Source organism: Choloepus didactylus, chromosome X, assembly GCF_015220235.1.
Source record: "Choloepus didactylus isolate mChoDid1 chromosome X, mChoDid1.pri, whole genome shotgun sequence".
Taxonomy (NCBI): domain Eukaryota; kingdom Metazoa; phylum Chordata; class Mammalia; order Pilosa; family Megalonychidae; genus Choloepus; species Choloepus didactylus.
In genome coordinates this window covers 61,774,357-61,795,536 of record NC_051334.1, presented here as the reverse complement: position 1 = coordinate 61,795,536, position 21,180 = coordinate 61,774,357, and the positions used below count along the sequence as shown (strand labels likewise).

At 38.4% G+C, this 21,180-nt stretch overlaps 1 protein-coding gene and 1 non-coding gene across 5 annotated transcripts in view; one reads left to right on the top strand and one right to left on the bottom strand.

Annotated features, from left to right (window-relative positions):
- LOC119523526 overlaps window positions 1–21,180 on the bottom strand; it is a 57,345-nt gene that overhangs the window by 7,394 nt on the left and 28,771 nt on the right. The window contains exon 4 of one of the 4 annotated variants that reach the window (XM_037822330.1): window positions 8,196–9,123. The exons of 1 other annotated variant lie outside the window; for it this stretch is intronic. In XM_037822330.1, the coding sequence (XP_037678258.1) occupies window positions 8,970–9,123 (154 nt within the window). In that variant the 3' untranslated portion in view covers window positions 8,196–8,969. Of the gene's footprint in view, window positions 1–8,195; window positions 9,140–21,180 lie in introns of those variants that run through there. 2 more of the 4 variants (XR_005214638.1, XR_005214637.1) reach the window with 2 other exon arrangements.
- Window positions 18,362–18,468, top strand: LOC119523924. The gene has a single exon (XR_005214725.1). It is a non-coding gene; the product is annotated as a U6 spliceosomal RNA (small nuclear RNA).

The following is a 21,180-nucleotide window of genomic DNA, read 5'->3' as shown; positions in this document are numbered from 1 at the left end:
ACCAACAATGATTAAGAGGTCCAGTTTCTCCACATCTTCTCCAGCATTTGTAGTTTCCTGTTTGTTTAATGGCAGCCATTCTAATTGGTGTGAGATAGTATCTCATTGTGGTCTTAATTCGATTCTCTCTAATAGCTAGTGAAGCTGAACATTTTTTCACATTTCTTGGCCATTTGTATTTCCTCTTCAGAGAACTGTCTTTTCATATCTTTTGAGCATTTTATAATTGGGCTGCCTGTACTATTGTCATTGAGTTGTAAGATTTCTTTATATATGCAAGATATCAGTTTTTTGTCAGATACATGCTTTCCAAAAATTTTTCCCCATTGAGTTGGCTGCCTCTTTACCTTTTTGAGATATTCCTTTGAGGTACAGAAACTTCTAAGCTTGAGGAGTTTCCATTTATCTATTTTTTCTTTTGTTGCTTGTGCTTTGGGTGTAATAGGAAGTGGCTGCTTAATACAAGGTCTTGAAGATGTTTCCCTACATTATCTTCCAGGAATTTTATGGTACTTTCTTTTATATTGAGATCTTTGATCCCTTGTGAGTTAATTTTTGTGTAGGGTGTGAGGTAGGGGTCCTCTTTCATTCTTTTGGATATGGATGCCCAACTCTCCCAGCCCCATTTGTTGAAAAGACTGTTATGTCCCAGTTCAGTGACTTTGGGGGCCTTATCAAAGATCAGTCAGCCATAGATCTGAGGGTCTATCTCTGAATTCTCAATTTGATTCCATTGATCAATATGGCTATCTTCATGCCAGTGCCATGCTGTTTTGACAACTGTGGCTTTATAATAAGCTTCAAAGTCACGTAGTGTAAGTCCTCCCACTTCGTTTTTCTTTTCCAGAGTGTCTTTAGCAATTCGAGGCATCTTCCCTTTCCAAATAAAATTGATTAATAGCTTTCCAAGTCTGCAAAGTAGGTTGGTGGAATACTGATTGGGATTGCATTGAATGTATAGATAAGTTTGGGTAGTATTGACATCTTAATGACATTTAGCCTTCCTATCCACGAACATGGAATATTTTTCTGTCTTTTATGGTCCCCTTCTATTTCTTTTAGTAGAGTTATGTAGTTTTCTTAGTATAAGTCTTTTACATCTTTGGTTAAGTTATTCCCAGGTACTTGATTTTTTTAGTTGTTATTGAAAATGGTATCATTTTCTTGAGTGTCTCTTCATTTTGTTCATTTCTAGCATGTAGAACCACTACTGACTTATGTGCGTTAATCTTGTGTCCTGCTACTTTGCTAAATTAGTTTATTAGCTCTAGTAGCTGTATCGTCGATTTCTCAGGGTTTTCCAGATATAAGATCATCTCATCTGAAAACAATGGTAGTTTTACTTCTTCCTTTACAATTTGGATGCCTTTTATTTCTTTGTCTTGCTGGATTGCCCTGGCTAGCACTTCCAGCACAATGTTGAATAACAGTGGTGATAGAGGGCATCCTTGTCTTGTTCCTGATCTTAGAGGGAAGGCTTTCAGTCTCTCACCATTGAGTACTATGCTGGCTGTGGGTTTTTCATGTATGCTGTTTATGATAGTGAGAAAGTTTCCCTCAATTCCTACTTTTGAAGTGTTTTTATCAAAAAGGGATGTTGGATTTTGTCGAATGCTTTTTCAGCATCTATTGAGATGATCATTTGATTTTTCTCTTTTGATCTGTTAATGTGTTCTAATACATTGATTGATTTTCTTATGTTGAACCATCCTTGCATGCCTCGAATGAACCCCACTTGGTCATGGTGCATAATTTTTTTAATTTGTCTTTGGATTCAATTTGCAAGTATTTTGTTGAGAATTTTTACATCTACATTCATTAGGGAGATAAGCCTGTAGTTTTCGTTTTTTGTAGCATCTTTGCCTGGTTTTGGTATTAGATTGATGTTAGCTTCATAATATGAGTTAGGTAGTGTACCATTTTGTTCGATGTTTTGAAAGAGTTTAAGTAAGATTGGTGTCAGTTCTTTTTGGAAAGTTTCGTAGAATTCCCCTGTGAAGCTATCTGGCCCTGGGCATTTATTTGTGGGAAGCTATTTGATGACTGATTGGATCTCTTTGCTTGTGATTGGTTGGTTGAGGTATTCTGCTTCTTCTCTAGTCAGTCTAGGTTGTTCATATGTTTCCACGAAATTGTCCATTTCCTCTACATTATCCACTTTGTTGCCATACAGTTGTTCATAGTATCCTCTTATAATTTTTTAATTTCTTCCGGTTCCGCAGTAATGTCACCTTTCTCATTATTTTGTTTATATGGTTCTTCTCTCTTTGTGAATTTGTCAGTCTAGCTGGGGCTTCTCAATCTTGTTGATCTTCTCAAAGAACCACCTTTTGGTGTTATTTATCCTCTCTATCATTTTTTTTGCTCTCTATGTCATTTATTTCTGCTTTAATCCTTGTAATTTCTTTTCTTCTACTTGGTTTAGGATTGGTTTGCTGTTCATTTTCTAGCTTCTTCAGTTGATTCATTAGTTCTTTGACTTTGGCTCTTTCTTCCTTTTAAATATATGAGTTTAGTGCTATAAATTTTCCCCTCAGTACCGCTTTTGCTGCATCCCACATGTTTTGGTATGTTGTATCCTCATTTTTATTCATCTCTATATATTTAGCAATTTCTCTTCCTGTTTCTCCTTTAACCCACTGATTGTTTAGGAGTGTGTTGTTTAACCACCAGGTATTTGTGAATTTTCTAAGTCTTTGATGGTTATTGACTTCCAATTGTATTACATTGTGGTCAGAGAAAGTGCTTTGAATAATTTCAATCTTTTTAAATTTATTGAGGCTTGTTTTATGTCCCAGAATATGATCTATTCTGGAGAAAGTTCCATGAGCACTAGAAAAGTATGTGTATCCTGGTGATTTGGGATGTAATGTCCTGTATATGTCTGTTAAATCTAATTCATTTATCAGATTGTTTAGGTTTTCAATTTCCTTATTGGTCTTCTGTCTGGTTGATCTATCTATAGGAGAGAGTGATGTGTTGAAGTCTCCCACAATTATTGTGGAAACATCAATTCCTTCCTTTAGTTTTGCCAGTGTTTCTCCCACGTATTTTGTGGCACCCGGATTGGGTGCATAAAGATTTATGATTGTTATTTCTTCTTGCTGAATTGCCCCTTTTGTTAGTATGAAGTGGCCTTCTTCGTCTCTCACAATATCCTTGCATTTAAAGTTTATTTTATCTGAGATTAATACTGCTACTCCTGCTTTCTTTTGGCTGTAGCTTGCATGAAATATTTTTCCATCCTTTCACTTCCAATTTCTTTGTGTCCCTGTGTCTAAGATGAGTCTTTTGTTTGCCAGATATTGATGGTTCATTTTTTTTGATCCATTCTGTGGATCTGTATCTTTTAATTGGTGAGTTTAATCCATTTACATTCAACGTTATTACCATGAAGGCATTTCTTGAATCAGCCATCCTATCCTTTGGTTTATGTTTATCATATACATATTTTTCCCTCTAATGTACTCATACTGAATCTCTTTAGTACTGAACCTTTCTCCATCTCTCTCTCTCCTCTCTTTGTTTCTCTGTCAGTAGGGTTCCCTTTAGCATCTCAAGTAGGGCAGGTCTCTTGATAGCAAATTCTCTCAGCATTTATTTGTCTTTGAAAAATTTAAGCTCTCCCTCACATTTGAAGGAGAGCTTTGCTGGATAAAGAATTCTTAGTTGGCAATTTTTCTCTCTCAGAATTTTAGATACGTCATTCCATTGCCTTTTCGCCTCCATGGTGGCTGCTGAGTAGTCGCTACTTAGTCTTATGCTGTTTCCTTTGTACGTGGTGAATTGCTTTTCTCTTGCTGCTTTCAGAGCTTGCTCCTTCTCTTCCGTATTTGATGGTGTGATCAGAGTATGTCTCCAAGTGGGTTTATTTGGATTTATTCTAATTGAAGTTCACTGGACATTTATGATTTGTGTATTTATGTTGTTTAGAAGATTTGGGAAGTTTTCCCTAACACTTTCTTTGAATGCTCTTCCTAGACCTTTACCCTTGTCTTCCCCTTCTGGAACACCAATGAGTCTTATATTTGGACATTTTACATTATCAATCATATCCGTGAGGTCCATTTTGATTTTTTTTATTTTTTTCCCCATTCTTTCTTTTGTTCTTTCATTTTCCATTCTGTCATCTTCCAGGTCACTGATTCGTTGTTCAACTTTTAGTCTTGTACTATGAGTATCCAGAATCTTTCTAATTTGGTCAACAGTTTCTTTAATTTCCATAAGGTCATCTATTTTTTTATTTACTCTTGCAATTTCTTCTTTATGCTCTTCTAGGATCTTCTTGATGTCCTTTATGTCCTGTGCCATAATCTGTCTTTAGTTTTTTGATTAATTGCTCCAAGTACTGTGTCTCCTCTGATCTTTTGATTTGCGTGCTTGGTCTTGGGTTATCCATATCATCTGGTTTTCTCATATGCTTTAAAATTTTCTGTTGTTTTTGGCCTCTTGGCATTTGCTTAACTTGATGGGGTTCTTTTAGGATTTGTAGACTGATTAAAATGCTTATCGCTAATTTGTCAGATCTACAGCTTCGTGGAGTACACTTTCTCTAACTAACCAGCAGGTGGTGTCCGTGAGCCACCTATTCCCCTCAAGCCAGTTCTCCCCCACTTTGTCTTTGTGGTGAGTGGGGGTGTGAGTCTTGTGGGGTCCAATTGGTGTACCAAGCTTGCATGTGTAGTTGGTGTTGCCCACTCTGTATATGGGGCATGTGTCTGGGCAGTCACGGAGGGGGGCAGCTCTAACAATCAAATCTCCCAGGTGTTCCTGGAGATTTAAAGCTGTTGCAATAGTCTAATCCTTCAGTTCAGTCCTGCCACGGTTTGTCTGTGCTGCTAACCTACAAGTCCTTGGTATTGGTGAATGGCCCCTGAGACTTGTGAGTGGGTCCCTCTTCCAGGCTGTGCACCCCCAGGTCCTCTGTTGAGGGATGACTGTGCCATGTCACAGGTGAGCACCGTCCCCCAGGGCAGTTCTGGGATGCAGGGCTGTGTAGGGATGCTCCCAGTCTGCTGAAAGGATGGCTGAATGAGGTGTGTTAATTCACACTGCTCTGCCTTCCCAACTCTGGGACAACCAGCTGGGGGTGCAGGGAAAGCTAATATCCATGCGTGACTTTGTGGTGTGTGCGTGTGTTACTGGACTCACTTCCCATCATACTGGGTTGTCTGAGGCAGTTCTGGGCTGTGGAGCCCACAACAGGCAGGAGTGTTCCCTGCCTGCCGGGAAGATGGCTGTGAGGGGATGCCCCCCTTTTCTTGGGAAGTTGTGTTTAGTGAATTTTCTCAGCCACTGGACTTATTGCCTTTTGTCTTAGAGCTCTTAGTTCTGCTCTTGTCTTGACTTGTCCAAATAGCAAGTCTTTGAGGCTTTAGGTATTGGGATTCTTAGAGTCATTGTTTTAGAAAAGAGAAAATGATAAAAAAAAATAAAAGGGAAAGGCCCTCCTTGCAGATCTAATGGGTTATTGAAATGCTAAAAGACAAGGCAATTTGGGCCATTAAGGAATGGTACAGGGAGCAGAGAAACAGGTTTTTCAGACAAAGAAACTTGTCTTCTGGACTTGCATATGAGCCTGAGTCTGCCTGAGCTCTGCCCTTCCCTATTCTATGTTCAGCAGAACTCCAAAAAGCCTCTGCTTTTATTTTTGGCTTTTTTTTTTTTTTTTTTTTTTTGTGTTTTTGTTATCCCTATCTCCTCTCTGCTGGTCTGGCTGCTCCCAGATTCTCTGGTGTCTGGTCTCAGTCTATCTATGCTTGGAGTTTGGATCAGTAGAACGAGTTTCTGATAAGGGCCACAACTGCAGTTCTCCCTCCTGGTTCCCAGTGCTGATGGCCCTTCCTCCCATGGGACTGAGCCTGGCAGAGAGGGGCATGGGTCCCATGGCCATGAAAACTTACAGATTTCGCTGATCTCAGCTGTTCCACATGTTCATGAGTGTTGTATGAAGTATGCCCAAAGTTAAATTGCTCTCTGGTGTCTGGTCCACACAGTTCTTGGCTTTCTACCTACTGCCCTGGAGGAGTAACTAAAATGTACACCTCACCTCTCTGCCATCTTCAGGTTGTTTGTTTTTTTATTGTTGAGTTGCAGGACTTCATTATATATTCTGCATATCAAACCATTATCAGATATGTGGTTTCCAAATATTTTCTCCCATTGAGTCAGTTGCCTTTTCACCCTTTTGAAGAAGTCCTTTTAAGTGCTGAAGTATTCCATGTTGAAGTGTGCCCATTTGTCTATTTTTTCTTTCATTGCTTGTGCTTTGTGTAAAGTATAAGAAAATACCGCCTATCACTAGATCTTGGAGATGTTTTCCTACATTTTCTTCTAGGAGTTCTATGGTACTGGTCCTTATTTATAATTAGGTCTTTGATCGATTTTGTGCTAATTTTTGTATAGGGTGTGAGATAGGGGTCCTCTTTCATTCTTTTGGTTATGTATAGCCGGTTCTCCCAACACTATTTATTGAAGAGACTGTTCTATCCCAATTGAGTGGACTTGGGCACCTCGTCAAAAATCAATTGACCATATATCTGAGGGTCTATTTCTGGACTCTCAATTCAGTTCCATTGATAAATATGTCTATCTTTATGCCAGTCCCACGATGTTTTAACCACTGTGGCTTAAACCTCCCATTTCATTCTTCTTTTCCAAGAAGTTTTTGGCTATTTGAGGCCCCTTACCCTTCCAAAAAAAATTGATAATTAGCTTTTCTATTTCTGCAAAGTAGTATGTTTGAATTTTGATTGGTATTGCATTTATTCTTTAGGTCAATCTAGTTAGAATTGTGCAACATATTTAGTGCAAAAAAAGACTATTTGTTCGTATGTAGAAGTATATCCATAGGTTCCACAAATAGAATGAATCAAAGAGTATGTACATTAAAAATCTGATACTGCTATTAGTGCATACAGCTGCTGTCAAAAAAAAAAAAAAAGCTGAAAAAGAGCCCAGACTTCAATTAGTGATATGAATGAAGCAGGTCTGGTTAAGACCAGGGCAAGCCAGGCCAAAGGATAAAGGTTGAAACTGATTGTGTTTTAAAACTTCAACTTTCATATGAGACCAAGGGAATAGATATCTATTTGGTACAGGATCTAAATTTTCTAAACAGTACAACTTTACAGTCGATTTGTTCAAACACCACAATTGCATGGAACTTTGAATAGGAAGTGAGATACGGTAGGTTAGTATAGGCTGGAGTGAAATAGTGACACGACCCAGAGTAATTTGGGCAGATAATAAAAAATATATTTACAGCCTCCCCCTCCCCAGCCCCGAGGATCTGGGGGAAGGTGTGGATGTGTTGGACATCCTCACCTGGACTGGTGTTGATGTTGTCACAAACATTGGGACTGGCGGTTTGATGTGCTGAGCCCTCGAGCATGGGACTTGCCCTTATGAAGCTCATTACCACAAAGGAGAGTCTAAACTTGTATGTAATGGTGCCTAAGAGTCTCCCCCTGAGTACCTCTTTGTTGCTCAGATGTGGCCCTCTCTCTCTCTAACTGAGCCATCTCGACAGGTGAACTCACTGCCCTCCCCCCTACGTGGGACCCGACTCCCAGGGGTGTAAATCTCCCTGGCAACGCAGAGTATGACTCCCGGAGATGAATGTGGACCCGGCATCGTGGGACTGAGAGTATCTTCTTGACCAAAAGGGGGATGCAAAATGAGACGAGATGGTTTCAGTAGCTGAGAGATTCCAAATGGAGTCGAGAGGTCACTCTGGTGGACATTCTTATGCACTATATAGATAACACCTCTTAGGCTTTAATGTATTGGAATAGCTAGAAGTAAATACCTGAAACTACCAAACTCCAACCCAGCAGTCTGGACTCCTGAAGACAATTATATAATAATGTAGATTACAAGGGGTGACAGTGTGATTGTGAAGACCTTGTGGATCACACCCCCTTTATCTAGTGTATGGATAAGTGGAGGAATGGGGATAAAAACTAAAGGACAAATGGGGTGGGATGGGGGGATGATTTGGGTGTTCTTTTTTCACTTTTATTTTTTATTCTTGTTCTGGTTCTTTCTGACGTAAGGAAAATGTTCAGAGATAGATTGTGGTGATGAACGCATAACTATGTTATCATACTGTGAAAAAAAAAAAATCTGATACTGCTAAAAAGGATATAAAAATTTACATTCCCATAGATAGTATATGTTTCACTATATCCATCCTAATAGTACCAAAGTGAAATATCTTTTCTTTGGTCAATATTTATTGGGTTGTGTATAGTTTTTTATTTGTGTTTTTAATTAATAGAAATTAATGACTTATTGATTACATACATTTTAAATGTTTTCACACTGCATATCAATTGACTTCTAAATTTATGTCTTTTTTCATAAAGATTTTTAAGTATTTTACAAAAAATAGATATTATTTGCAAAGCAACAGGCATGTAAGATGTAAAACGTATAAAGAGAAGCTTAATAATCAATAACTGAGGGAGGATCCAAGATGGCGGATTAGGAGTGATAGAATAAAAGAGTTCCCTGTGAAAACACTAGATAAAAGACAGAAAGTGCTCTAGAGTACCAGTTCCAGGGCTGTACTGGCTGGACAAGGTCCACTACATCCATAGTGTGCACTTGGTGAAACCGAGAGTCTGCATTTGGAATCGAGTGAGTGTTTGAGGCTGCTGGGGAAATGGCAGCTGTGCCATGGTGGAGAGAAACCTGGGGTTGGCATTTGGAAGTGGGTTACTTTAAAAATCACAAAAGCGGCTGTGGATCAGGCAGCAAGGGCTGTGTAGTCGAGCATGATGGGGAGTGCCTTCCAGGCCCTGGGTACCAGCCTCAGTATCTGGCGTGAATGATAGCCTTTCACACACCTGAAGCTAATTGTCTTGGAGCTAGGAACAGCCCACGGCAGCAGGGGGAGGTCGATGGAAATGGGAAGTTTCCACATCCTGTGCAGCCATATTTTCAGCAGGTTGGAAGACGCCCCTTCACAGTGCCACTGCAGAGAGCTTCCCTTGGGGATTCCACTCGCCTGTGATGTTGCAGTCTTCCTCCACAGATGCCTGTGGAGTATACAGCTTAGTGGCAGGGTCCAGCGTTGAAAGCCCAAGGGCCTTACACCAATCCCAGGGAATTGTGCGCCTGCGGGAGAGAGAGACTGGAGAAACTGAGCTGAAGGGTTGGACTCAAGCAACAGCTTTAAGACTGTAGGAATGGCTTGGAGTTCTGGTCTTAAAGCATCTCCCCTGCCTAACTGCACAGGGCACACCCCGCATCCTCAGGGCTGGTGGTCCCAAATGCACACAGAAAGTTGGTGCACTGATTGGACCTCCACAAAGTTTGGACCCCCACTTGCCACATAGACAATGATGGGGAGAACTGACTTGAGAGTAACAGGTGGCTCAGGGGCACCAGCTGCTGGTAAATCAGAGGAAGTGCACTCCACCAAGCTGTAGCTCTGAGAAATTACACATAATTGTTCAAACAAGCCTGCATAACCTAAAAGAACCCTATCAAGATAAGCAAATGCCAAGGCCAAAAACAACAGAAAAATTTGAAGCATATGAAGAAACCAGAAGATATGGACAACCCAAACATCTAAATCAAAAAATGAGAGGATACACAGTACATGGAACAATTAATCAAAGAAGTAATCGCAAACAACAAGATCATGGCTCAGAATATAAAGGATATGAAGAAAACCCTGGAAGAGCATAAAGAATAATTTGTCAGAGCAAATAAAGAAATAGATGAGCTTATGGAAATAAAAGAATCTGTTGATCAAATGAAAAAGATCTTAAAAACACACAGCAACAGATTAGATGAACTTGAAGAATGAGTTGGCAAACTTGAAGAAAACATTCTGGAGAGTGAAAGTACAAAAGAACTAATGGGAAAAAAATCAGAAAATTTGAAATAAACCTCAGGATTATGATGGACAACAGGAAGTGCACAAATATAAGAATCATTGGTGTTCCAGAAGGAGAAGAGAAGGGTAAAGGGCTAGGAAGAATATTCAAAGACATTGTTGGGGAAAACTTCCCAAATCTTCTAAATGACACAAATATGCAAATCATAGATGCCCAACAAACTCCAAACAGAATAAATCCAAATAAACCCACTCCGAGATATATTCTGATCAGATTGTCAAATGCTGAAAACAAGGAGCAAGTTCTGAAAGCAACAAGAGAGAAGCAATTCACCACATACAAGGGAAACAACATAAGACTAAGTAGTGACCACACAGCGGCCACCATGGAGGCAAGAAGGCAGTGATATGGCATATTTAAAATTATGAAAATGAAAAATTGCCAACCAAGTATTCTTTACCCATAAAAGCTGGATACATTTGAGGGAGAGCTTAAAATATTCACAGCCAAACAAATGCTGAGAGAATTTGCTAACAAGAGACCTGCTCTACAGGAGATACCACAGGGAGCTCTACAGGCAGAGAAAAAAAGGAGAGAGAGGTATGGAGAAGGGTCCAGAAATAAAGAGTTTTAGGAAGGGCACAGTAAAGGAAATAGAGGGAGGGAAAAAATGTATCTGACAAATAAAAACCAAAGGATAGGATGGCTGATTCAAGAAATGCCTTCACAGTTATAACATTGAATGTGAATGGATTAAAATCCCCCAATTAAAAGATATAGATTGGCAGAATGGATTTAAAAATACAAACCATCAATGTAGTGCTTACAAGAGACTCATCTTAGACCCAGAGATACAAAGAAATTGAAAGTGAAAGGATGGAAAAAATATTCCATGCCAGCTACAGCCAAAAGAAAGCAGGAGTAGCAATATTAATCTCAGATAAAATAGACTATGAATGCAATCTGATCAGATTGTCAAGTGCTGAAGACAAGGAGCAAGTTCTGAAAGCAACAAGAGAGAAACAATTCACCACCTTCTTTGAAGAAGGTCACTATACACTAACAAAAGGTCACTATATACTAACAAAAGGGACATTTCAACAAGAAGAAATAACAATCATAAATGTTTGTGCACCCAATCAAGGTGCAGCAAAGTATATCAAACATTGGCAAAACTGAAGGAAGCAATAGATGTATCCACAATAATTGTGGGAGACTTCAATACATCACTATCTCCTATGGATAGATCAACCAGACAGAGGACCAGTAAGGAAACTGAAAACCTAAACAATATGATAAATGAATTTAACAGACGTATATACAACATTACATCCCAAATCACCAAGATACACATTCTTCTCTAGTGCTCATGGAACTTTATCTAGAATAGATCATATGCTAGGCCATAAAACAAGCCTCAATAAATTTAAAAAGATTGAAATTATTCAAAGCACATTCTCAGATCACAATGGAATACAATTAGAAGTCAATAACCATCAGAGATTTAGAACATACACAAATATCTGAAGGTTAAACAGCACAGTCCTAAACAAACAGTGGGTTAAAGAAGTAGCAAGAGAAATTTCTGAATATATAGAGATGAATGAAAACGAGAGCACAACATATCAAAACTTACAGGATGCACTGGGGGTGGTATTGAGGGGGAAATTTACAGCTCTAAATGCATAATTAAAATGGAAGGAAGAGTTAAAATCAAAGAACTAATGGAACAACTGAAGAAGATAGAAAATGAAGAGTGAACTAATCTTAAACCAAGTAGAAAAAAAGAAAAAACAAAGATTAAAACAGAAATAAATGACATAGAGAACAAAAAACCAATAGAGAGAATAAATAAAACCAAAAGTTGGTTCTTTGAGATCAACAAGATTGACAAACCCCTAGTTAGACTGACAAAATCAAAAAGAGAGAAGATCCAAATAAAGAAATTAATAAATGAGAGGCGACATTACTGAGGATCCCAAAGAAATTTAAAAAATTATAAGAAGATATTATGAACAACTGTATACCAACAAACTAGATAATGTAGAGGAAATGTACAATTTCCTGGAAACACATGAACAACCTAGACTGACCAGAGAAGAAATAGAAGACCTCAACAAACCAATCAGAAGCAAAGAGATCCAATCAGTCATCAAAAAAGTGACCCATAAACAAATGCCCAGGGCCAGAGGGCTTCACAGGGGAATTCTACCAAACTTTCCATAAAGAACTGACACCAATCTTAATTCAACTCTTTCAAAACATTGAAGAAAATGGAACCAACCAGGTAAATATGCTACAAGAAAGGATAACTACAGGCCAATCTCCATCATGAATATAGACAGAAAAATTCTCAACAAAATATTTGCAAATCGAATCCAAAGACACGTTAAAAAAATCATACATCATGACTTAGTGGGGTTCATCAATCAGTGTAATTCAACACGTTAACAAATTGAAAGGGAAAAATCAAATGATCATCTCAATATATGCTGAAAAAGCATTTGACAAATCCAGCATCCTTTTTTGATAAAAACACTTCAAAAGGTAGGAATTGAAGGAAACTTCCTCAATATGATAAAGGGCATATATGAAAAACCCACAGCCAGCATAGTACTCAACGGCGAGAGACTGAAAGCCTCTAATATCAGGTACAAGATGAGGATGCTCACTGTCACCACTGCTATTCAACATTGTGCTAGAAGTGCTACCCAGAGCAATCCGGTAAGACAAAGAAATAAAAGGCATCCAAATTGGAAAGGAAGAAGTAAAACTGCCATTATTTGCAGATGATATGATCTTATATCTGGAAAACCCTAAGAAATTGACTACACAGTTACTTGAGCTAATAAATTTAGCAAAGCAGCAGGATACAATATTAATGCACATAAGTCAGTAATGTCTCTATACACTAGAAATGACCTAACTGAAGAGACACTCAAGAAAAAGATTCCATTCTCAATAGCAACTAAAAAAAAATCAAGTACCTAGGAATAAACTTAACCAAGAACGTAAAAGACCTATACATAGAAAACTACATAACTTTACTAAAAGAAGCAGAAGGGGCCCTAAAAAGATGAAAAAAAATATCCCATGTTCATGGATAAGAAGGCTAAAAGTCATTAAGATGTCAATTCTATCCAAACTCATCTACAGATTCAATGCAATTCCTATCAATATTCCAACAACCTGCTTTGCAGACTTGGAAAAGCTAGTTATCAAATTTATTTCGAAAGGAAAGATGCCTTGAGTTGTTAAAAACATTCTAGAGGATCTAAGATGGCAGCATAGAGAGGAGTGGAAGCTAAGTAGTCCCCCTGGAACAACTAAAAAAAACCAGAAACAACTAGTAAATAATCTGCAATAACTGCAGGGAGACAGACGTGACCGTCCACTCATCATACACCAACCTGAATTGGGAGGAATGCATGAGATCACAGCATAAAATCTGTAAGTAAGAACTGTAGATCCAAATTGGGAGACCTCTCCACCACAGCCTGAGCTACAAAGCCTCGTGGTGCCAGAGAGAAGCTTTCTCCCAGCAAGCAAATATAGCTCAGCTGAGCTCCAACTGGGGTTTTAATTAGCGAGTGTGAACTGCTCACTATGAGGTACGAATCCCCAACAAGTAGACACAGGCTTTGAATGACGACTAACCTTGGAAAGCCGGACGATCGCCTCGGACTAGCTCTGTTCCTTTTTCGACTCAGTGGAGAAAGCCTCGGCCATTTTCAGTTCCCAGTTCTGTGACCCAGACAAGGCAGAGAGACACCACTGAAATGATAATGACCTCCCCCTAGGGAGTCTATCTTCTCTAAGAGGAAAGGGGTGGGGCCCAGCTCTACTACCTGCCTTTCATTCAGAACTTACACCACTCAAGAATTATAAGCTAATCTTTGCATGAGGCAGAGAGCACCCCTGCACGTCCCGGCGGCCCGGGACTTCCCTTGAGGGACGACATGCACTAGTGATGTAGTGCAGCCTTCCCTCAGCAGAGGTCCTGGAAGACCACAGCTGAGAAGGGGGGCTCGCTTGGAAAACCCAGGGATGCTATGTCAATGCCAGTGGTTTGTGGGTCAGCGACAGAAAATCTGGGGCAAAACTGAAATGAAGGCTTAGACTCTTGCAACAGCCTTGAATCTCTGGGAACACCTGGGAGGTTTGAATATTAAAACGGCCCTGCCTACCTGACACATGCACCACGTTCAGGGTGGACAGCTCCAACAACAAACCCAAACTGAGTTCACCAACTGAACCCCACAAAAATCATTTCCCCACACACCACAAAGACAGAGTTGGGGAGAACTGACTTGAGGGGTATAGGTGACTCGCAGATGCCATCTGCTGGTTAGTTGGAGAAAGTGTATGCCACCAACTTGTATTTCTGAAAAATTAGATTGGTATTTTTTTTTTACAACTTGAAAGAACCCTATCAAGCAAAGCAAATGCCAAGAGGCCAAAAGCAACAGAAAATCTTAATGCATATGATAAAACCAGACGATATGGAGAACCAGATCCCAAACACCCAAATAAAAATATCAGAAGAGACACAGTACTTGGCACAATTAATCAAGCAATCACAATCGAGGAATGAAAAACATGGCACTGGATATAAAAGACATGAAGAAGACCATGGAGCAGGATAAAAGGGACATAAAGAAGACCCTAGAAGAGCATAAAGAAGAAATTACAATATTAAATAAAAAAATAGAAGATCTTATGGAAATAAAAGAAATTGTTGGCCAAATTAAAAAGACTCTGGATAGTCATAATACAAGATTAGAGGAAGTTGAACAATGACTCAGTGTCCTAGAGGTCCACAGAACAGAAAATGAAATAACAAAAGAAAGAATGGAGAAAAAAATCTAAAAAATTGAAAAGGATCTCAGGGATATGACAGATAAAATAAAATGTCCAAATTTAAGACTCATTGGTGTCCCAGAAGGGGAAGAGAAGGGTAAAGGTCTAGAAAGAGTATTCAAAGAAATTGTTGGGGAAAACATCCCCAACCTTCTACACAATATAAATACACAAAGCATAAATGCCCAGCGAACTCCAAATAGAATAAATCCAAATAAACCCACTCCAAGACATATTCTGATCAGACTGTCAAATACTGAAGAGAAGGAGCAAGTTCTGAAAGCAGCAAGAGAAAAGCAATTCACCATATACAAAGGAAACAACATAAGACTAAGTAGTGACTACTCAGTGGCCACCATGGAGGTGAGAAGGCAGTGACATGACATATTTAAAATTCTGAGAGAGAAAAATTTCCAACTAAGAATACTTTATCCAGCAAAACTCTCCTTCAAATTTGAGAGCTTAAATTTTTCACAGACAAACAAATGCTGAGAGTTTGCCAATAAAAGACCTGCCCTACTTCAGATACTAAAGGGAGCCCTACCGACAGAGAAATAAAGAAAGGAGAAAGAGATATAGAGTATTTTAACAGACATATATAGAACCTTACATCCCAAATCACCAGGACACTCATTTTTCTCTAGTGATCACGATCTTTCTCCAGAATGGAACATATGCTGGGACATAAAACAAGCTTCAATAAATTAAAAACAAACAACAGCAACAAAAAAACAATTGAACATATTCAAGGCACAATCTCTGACCACAGTGGAATACAAATAGAAGTCAATAATTTTTGAATTGTAACTCCACTATTCCTACATGATACAAAATACACAAACTCTAATGACAAATCAACAGTTTTGAACTCAATGTAAAATATGTAACTTTTGACAAGAACTATATAAAGGTGGGGGAATGGAGGAGTATAGGTACATAGTTTATGTGTCCTATTGAAATTAAGTTGGTATCAAAGAAAACCAAGATTGTTATGGATTTAAGAGGTTAAATTTAAGCCCCACAGTAAACACAAAGAAATTATCACAGAATATGACCATAGAGATGAAAAGTAGGGTATGGGTTAAGAGAAATGGGGGAAGGGGCAATGGGGAGTTAAGATATGAGTGTAGGGTTGCTGTTTGAGGTGAAGGGAAATTTCTAGTAATGGATGGTGGGAAGGTGACAGCATCACAACATTCTAAATGTGATTAATCCCACTAATGGAAGGCTAGGGAGGGGGTGGAATGGGAAGATTTAGGCTGTATACATGTTTCCACAATTGAGGGGGAAAAAAAGTCTAAATAGATGACAATTGAATGCCAAGGATGACCCTGGATGGGATCTGAGAATGGAGGACAGGAGGCTCAAAGGGACACAGTTGAGACATAAGGAAAAGGAAATACAGAATGTAAGCTTTGTATCATTGTCGAATCTCTTTTACTTCTTAGCTGCGCTTAATGGGATTGCATAAAAGAATGTTCTTGTTCATGGGAATTGTATATGTGAACTATAGTATAGTGTTTGTTCAAGGATGTGTGCAGCTAGCTCTCATACGTTCAGAAGACAGAGCAATAGATGATGGATGATAGATAGGAAGAGAGGGAGAGAGGGAGGGAGTGAGGGAAAGAAATAGCGGTGTGACAACATGTTAAAGTTAGTGGATCGGGGTATCGGGGGAGGGTGGTCAGGGAATGCTGGAGTTCTGTGTATGGGGTTTGCATTGTTTTTTCAACTGTTCCTAAAACTTTGAATTTATTTCAAAATAAAATTAAAAAAAAAACAAAAAAAACAAAAAAAACCATTCTACCAAAGAAAAACAAAGCGGCAGAACTTGTACTCCCAGACACTGAAGCTTATTATAACGCCACAGTAGTCAAAACAGCATGGTACTGGCACAAAGACAGACATATTGATCAATGGAATCGAATTGAAAATTTGGAGATAGACCCCCTAATCTATGGTCGGCTAATCTTTGATAAGGCCTCCAAAACCACTGAACTAGGACATAACAATCTATTCAATAAATGGGGCAGGGAGAACTGGATATCCATATCAAAAACAATGAAAGAACACCACTACCTCACACCCTACACAAAAATTAACTCAAAATGGATTAAAGACCTCAGTATGAGAGACAGCACCACAAAACTCCTAGAAGATAATGTAAGGAAACATCTTCAAGACTTGTATTAGGAGGTCACTTCTTAGACCTTACATCCAAAGCACAAGCAACAAAAGAAAAAAATAGATAAATGGGAACTCCTCAAACTTAAAAGCTTCTGCACCTCAAAGAAATTTGTCAAAAAGGTGAAGAGACAGCCAATTCAATGGGAAAAAAATATTTGGAAACCATGTATCTGACAAAAGACTGATATCTTGCATATATAAAGAAATCCTACAACTCAGTGACAATAGTACAAACAGCCCAATTATAAAATGGGCAAAAGATATGAAAAGACATTTTACTGAAGAAGAAATACAAATGGCTAAAAAACACATGAAAAAATGTTCATCTTGACTAGCTATTAGAGAGATGCAAATTAAGACCACAATGAGATCATCTCATACCAATTACATGGCTGCCATTAAATAGACAGGTAAATACAAATGCTGGAGAGGATGTGGAGAAATTGGAACTCATATTCATCGTTGGTGGGACTGTATAATGGTACAGCCACTCTGGAAGACAGACTGACTGTTACTTAGACAACTAGATATAGAGTTACCCTTCAATCCAGCAATTTCACTTCTCAGTATATATCCAGAAGATCTGAAAGCAGTGACAGGAACAGATATTTGCACAGCAATGTTCATAGCAGCATTATTCACAATTGCCAAGAGATGGAAACAATCCAAATGTCCTTCAACAGATGAATGGATAAACAAAATGTGGTATATACACATGATAGAATACTATCTGTCAGTAAGAAGGAATGTTGTTGTGAAGCATATGGCAACATGGATGAACCTTGAAGACATAATGCTGAGAGAAAGAAGCCAGGCACAAAAAGAGAGAGATTGCGTGTTACCACTAAAGTGTACTCTATGAAAAATGTAAAATAAATGGTTTATATTGTAGAATGTAGGTGACCTAGCGATAGACCACAAATAGTGGAGGGGGGATGATAATCTAATAAGAACAGATAAGTAATGGAGGGTAAACTTAATGTTATGTTAATGCTCAGAAACGACTATGGTTTGTTAATTTCTAGGGGGTATGGTAGGAACAAGTTTGCAGAAATGTAGGTTATTTGTTTTTCTTATTCCTTTGTTGGGTTACAGTTTATTTATTTTCTTGGGGTAGGGTAGAAAAATGTTGGAAGCAATGTAGTTATTTTAGGTTATTTGTTTTTCTTATTCCTTTGTTTGGTTATGGTTTGTTAATTTTCTTGGGGTATGATAGGAACATGTTGGAAACAATGTAGTTATTTTAGGTTATTTGTTTTTTCTTATTCCTTGTTTTGGTTTTGTTTGAAATTTTTTTTATTTTTTTTTAATTTTTCAATAAAGTTAAAAAACAATAAATGAGTGTTAAAAAAAGCAAATGAACAATGGGGGGAGGAGGGGAATGGAATGTTTTGGATGTTCTTTTTTATTTTAATTTTCATTTTATTTTTTGGAGTAATGAAAATGTTCAAAGATTGATTGTGGTGCTTGCTTCGGCAGCACATTTACTAAAATTGGAGCGATACAGGGAAGATTAGCATGGCCCCTGCGCAAGGATGACACACAAATCTGTGAAGTGTTCCATATTAAAAAAAAAAGATTGATTGTGGTGATAAATGCACAAGTATATGATGACACTATGAAAAACTGATTTTACACTTTGAAGGACTGTATGTTATGTGAAAATATCTCAATAAAATTTCATTTTTAAAAAGTTATGTTATCAATAACCTCCTCCATTCATATTTTTCTGACATTAACAAATGTTAAAATCTGATGTGTAAGATTTTACAATTTTTTTCGATAATCACACATACACATTTACACATATACAAGGCTTTTTGTAGGCTATGACAAAAATGGGCTATAACTATACACATTATTCTAAAAAACTGGTTTTACCCATTGAATCTTATCTCATAGTAGCCAGATATAACTAACACATTTTAAAGATAGCTGTATAATATTCTATATTATGACTCCATTACAATGTACTCAACAATTCTGCAAATGAAGACAATTGAGCTTGCTTCCTATTGTTTTGCAAATATCCTAATAAGTCTTAATCATGTTCAAAAAGGAGGCATTTTCATTAAAAGAATTAATAAACATTTTCCAGATTACTCTCTAAAGGGTTACAGTATATCACTCTGTTATTCTCAGCATAATAGAGATCAACAATATCAAAAAGAAAATGCTGAAATTCTTTAAATTTCTTATTTGATTGGTCAAACATGGTATATTTTGCTTTATTAATGCATTAACCTAATTAAGAGTCGTTGAACAATATTATATTAGAAATTGGTTATCTGTAATTACCATTTTGTGATGGCCTGCTAATATCATAACTTCGTTGAAAAACAGTTTTGTCTTTGAAATGATCCTTTGTAGGGAGTCACTGTATATAACATTAATCTTCACCATATAGGTGGCAAGTTTGTCTCCAGATTTAATTTAATTTGAACTAATATGCTATTTTCTACCCTATCAATAAAATAAGAGAGTCAATATTAAGCTTTTAGTTTATCTTGATTTCTGAAGAAGATAAAACCTGCATTGATAATATACCTTTTACATTTAGACATAAATGTGTTTTAAATATGAAAAATGAACAATAAAAGAATAATTTGTAGGCTTCCAGTCAACCAAGATGGTTGTATAAAACACTCCACAGTTCTGTTTCCCTCAAAGAATCTGAACAACCAGCCCAAACTGGCAGAGCCATCACCCTCTGAATCCCAGAAAATAGTTAAAGAGTTGCAGTAACTGGGCAAATGCTGAGTCAAGATAACATAGGTTTTAAAACAGGAGAAGCTTGCGTTGCAGTTCCAGGCCCTTTCCTCAGTCCATCTCTGGACCCACTGTGGTCCCTGGCCCTGTTCCAGAAGTCGCAGAGTAACCTTTAAACACATAATATGTTGTCTGTAGGTCAGTGCCACAGGATCCAGTGATAGGTAGCCTGAAAGACTGAACCAGGAAACACATCAATGGCTTCCAGAACTTGCTCTGCAGGCAGAAGTGGGTTGCAAACAACACTTAACATTCACCATAGCATAAACAATGAAGGAGAACACTACTAAACAAGAAACTATTTGCAAAGATATAAAAGACATTTTTTAACTTGGTTTGATTTTTCTGCTAGCTCCTGGTACTCAAGAAACCTATAAACTTAACTAACAGAGAATTCAGAGACTGCATCCCAGAATGAACAGATTAAAGTATTAAAACGTACAGTGTTCAACAAAAGATTACAAAATAAACAGACAGACAAGAGATGATGGCAGTGATGTGTAATGTTATTTTCCCATAATATGAGCTGAGGACCTTACAAAGATAATAGAAAGACCTAGGAAGATTTTCTTAAAAAAAGAAGACAAAACATTCTAAGACTCATATAGAAACTGGAAATTATTTACCACACAGAACACAAGTTCCTGCAAAAAATGGGCCGGACTTTACAAATTCCGCGCAGTATGGCCACAGACTCCCATACCAGCTTTCTGTACCTATCCACCCAGACATAAAGTTTGGGTTCTATGAAGGGATATACTGCAGAATCCAACAGAAGTTACTTGGCAGTGTTGGGGAAGAAGGGTCCATAACTTGGCCTACATGATCTCTGGCTCTGACAGGGCAAAGAATCCATCAACTTTGCCCTTTAAGAAAGCCATGGCCTGCAAAAGCCAAAAGCTTTAAGAAGATTCTAAAATGATTTTGATGAAAAATGGACACATTATGGGTTTGCAAGTGAATGAAAGACTAAGCTAGACACACTATCAAAGAGGGAAGAGATGCAACATTCTGAGGCTCCAGGAAAGCCTTAGACTTCTTTACCACTGGGCTCTGGAGATAGTGCAAGGAAGGGGCAGGGGTTTTTCCAATCCTCCCCAATGTGGCCACAGTCTTGCCTCCAAGTCTGCTAGACCTTCCGGCCTGGACGCACACGTTGGGTTGTCCGCAGGGCAATGCTGCATGAGCAGACAGTGGTTCCACAGGAGAGCTGATGGAGAAGGGTCCATAACTTGCCCTACCGGATCTGCATCTCTGTCCAGGCATAAGGTTGCATCCACCCTCCCCTCTCCAAACTTCAAGCACTCCCCAAGGGGAAAACTCCCAGGAGGACCTTACAAAGGTGAGGATGAGAAAGGGATGCCTTCTGGGTGTGCGACTGAAGCATGCAAGCCTGGCTGGCGATGACTGTGGGCAGGAGGTACCAGATTCCACTGTCTGTGGGAAGAAGTATATATTCTAGCATGTACACACATTCCATATGAAATGACAGTGGCCTTCCCAGAGACCCAGG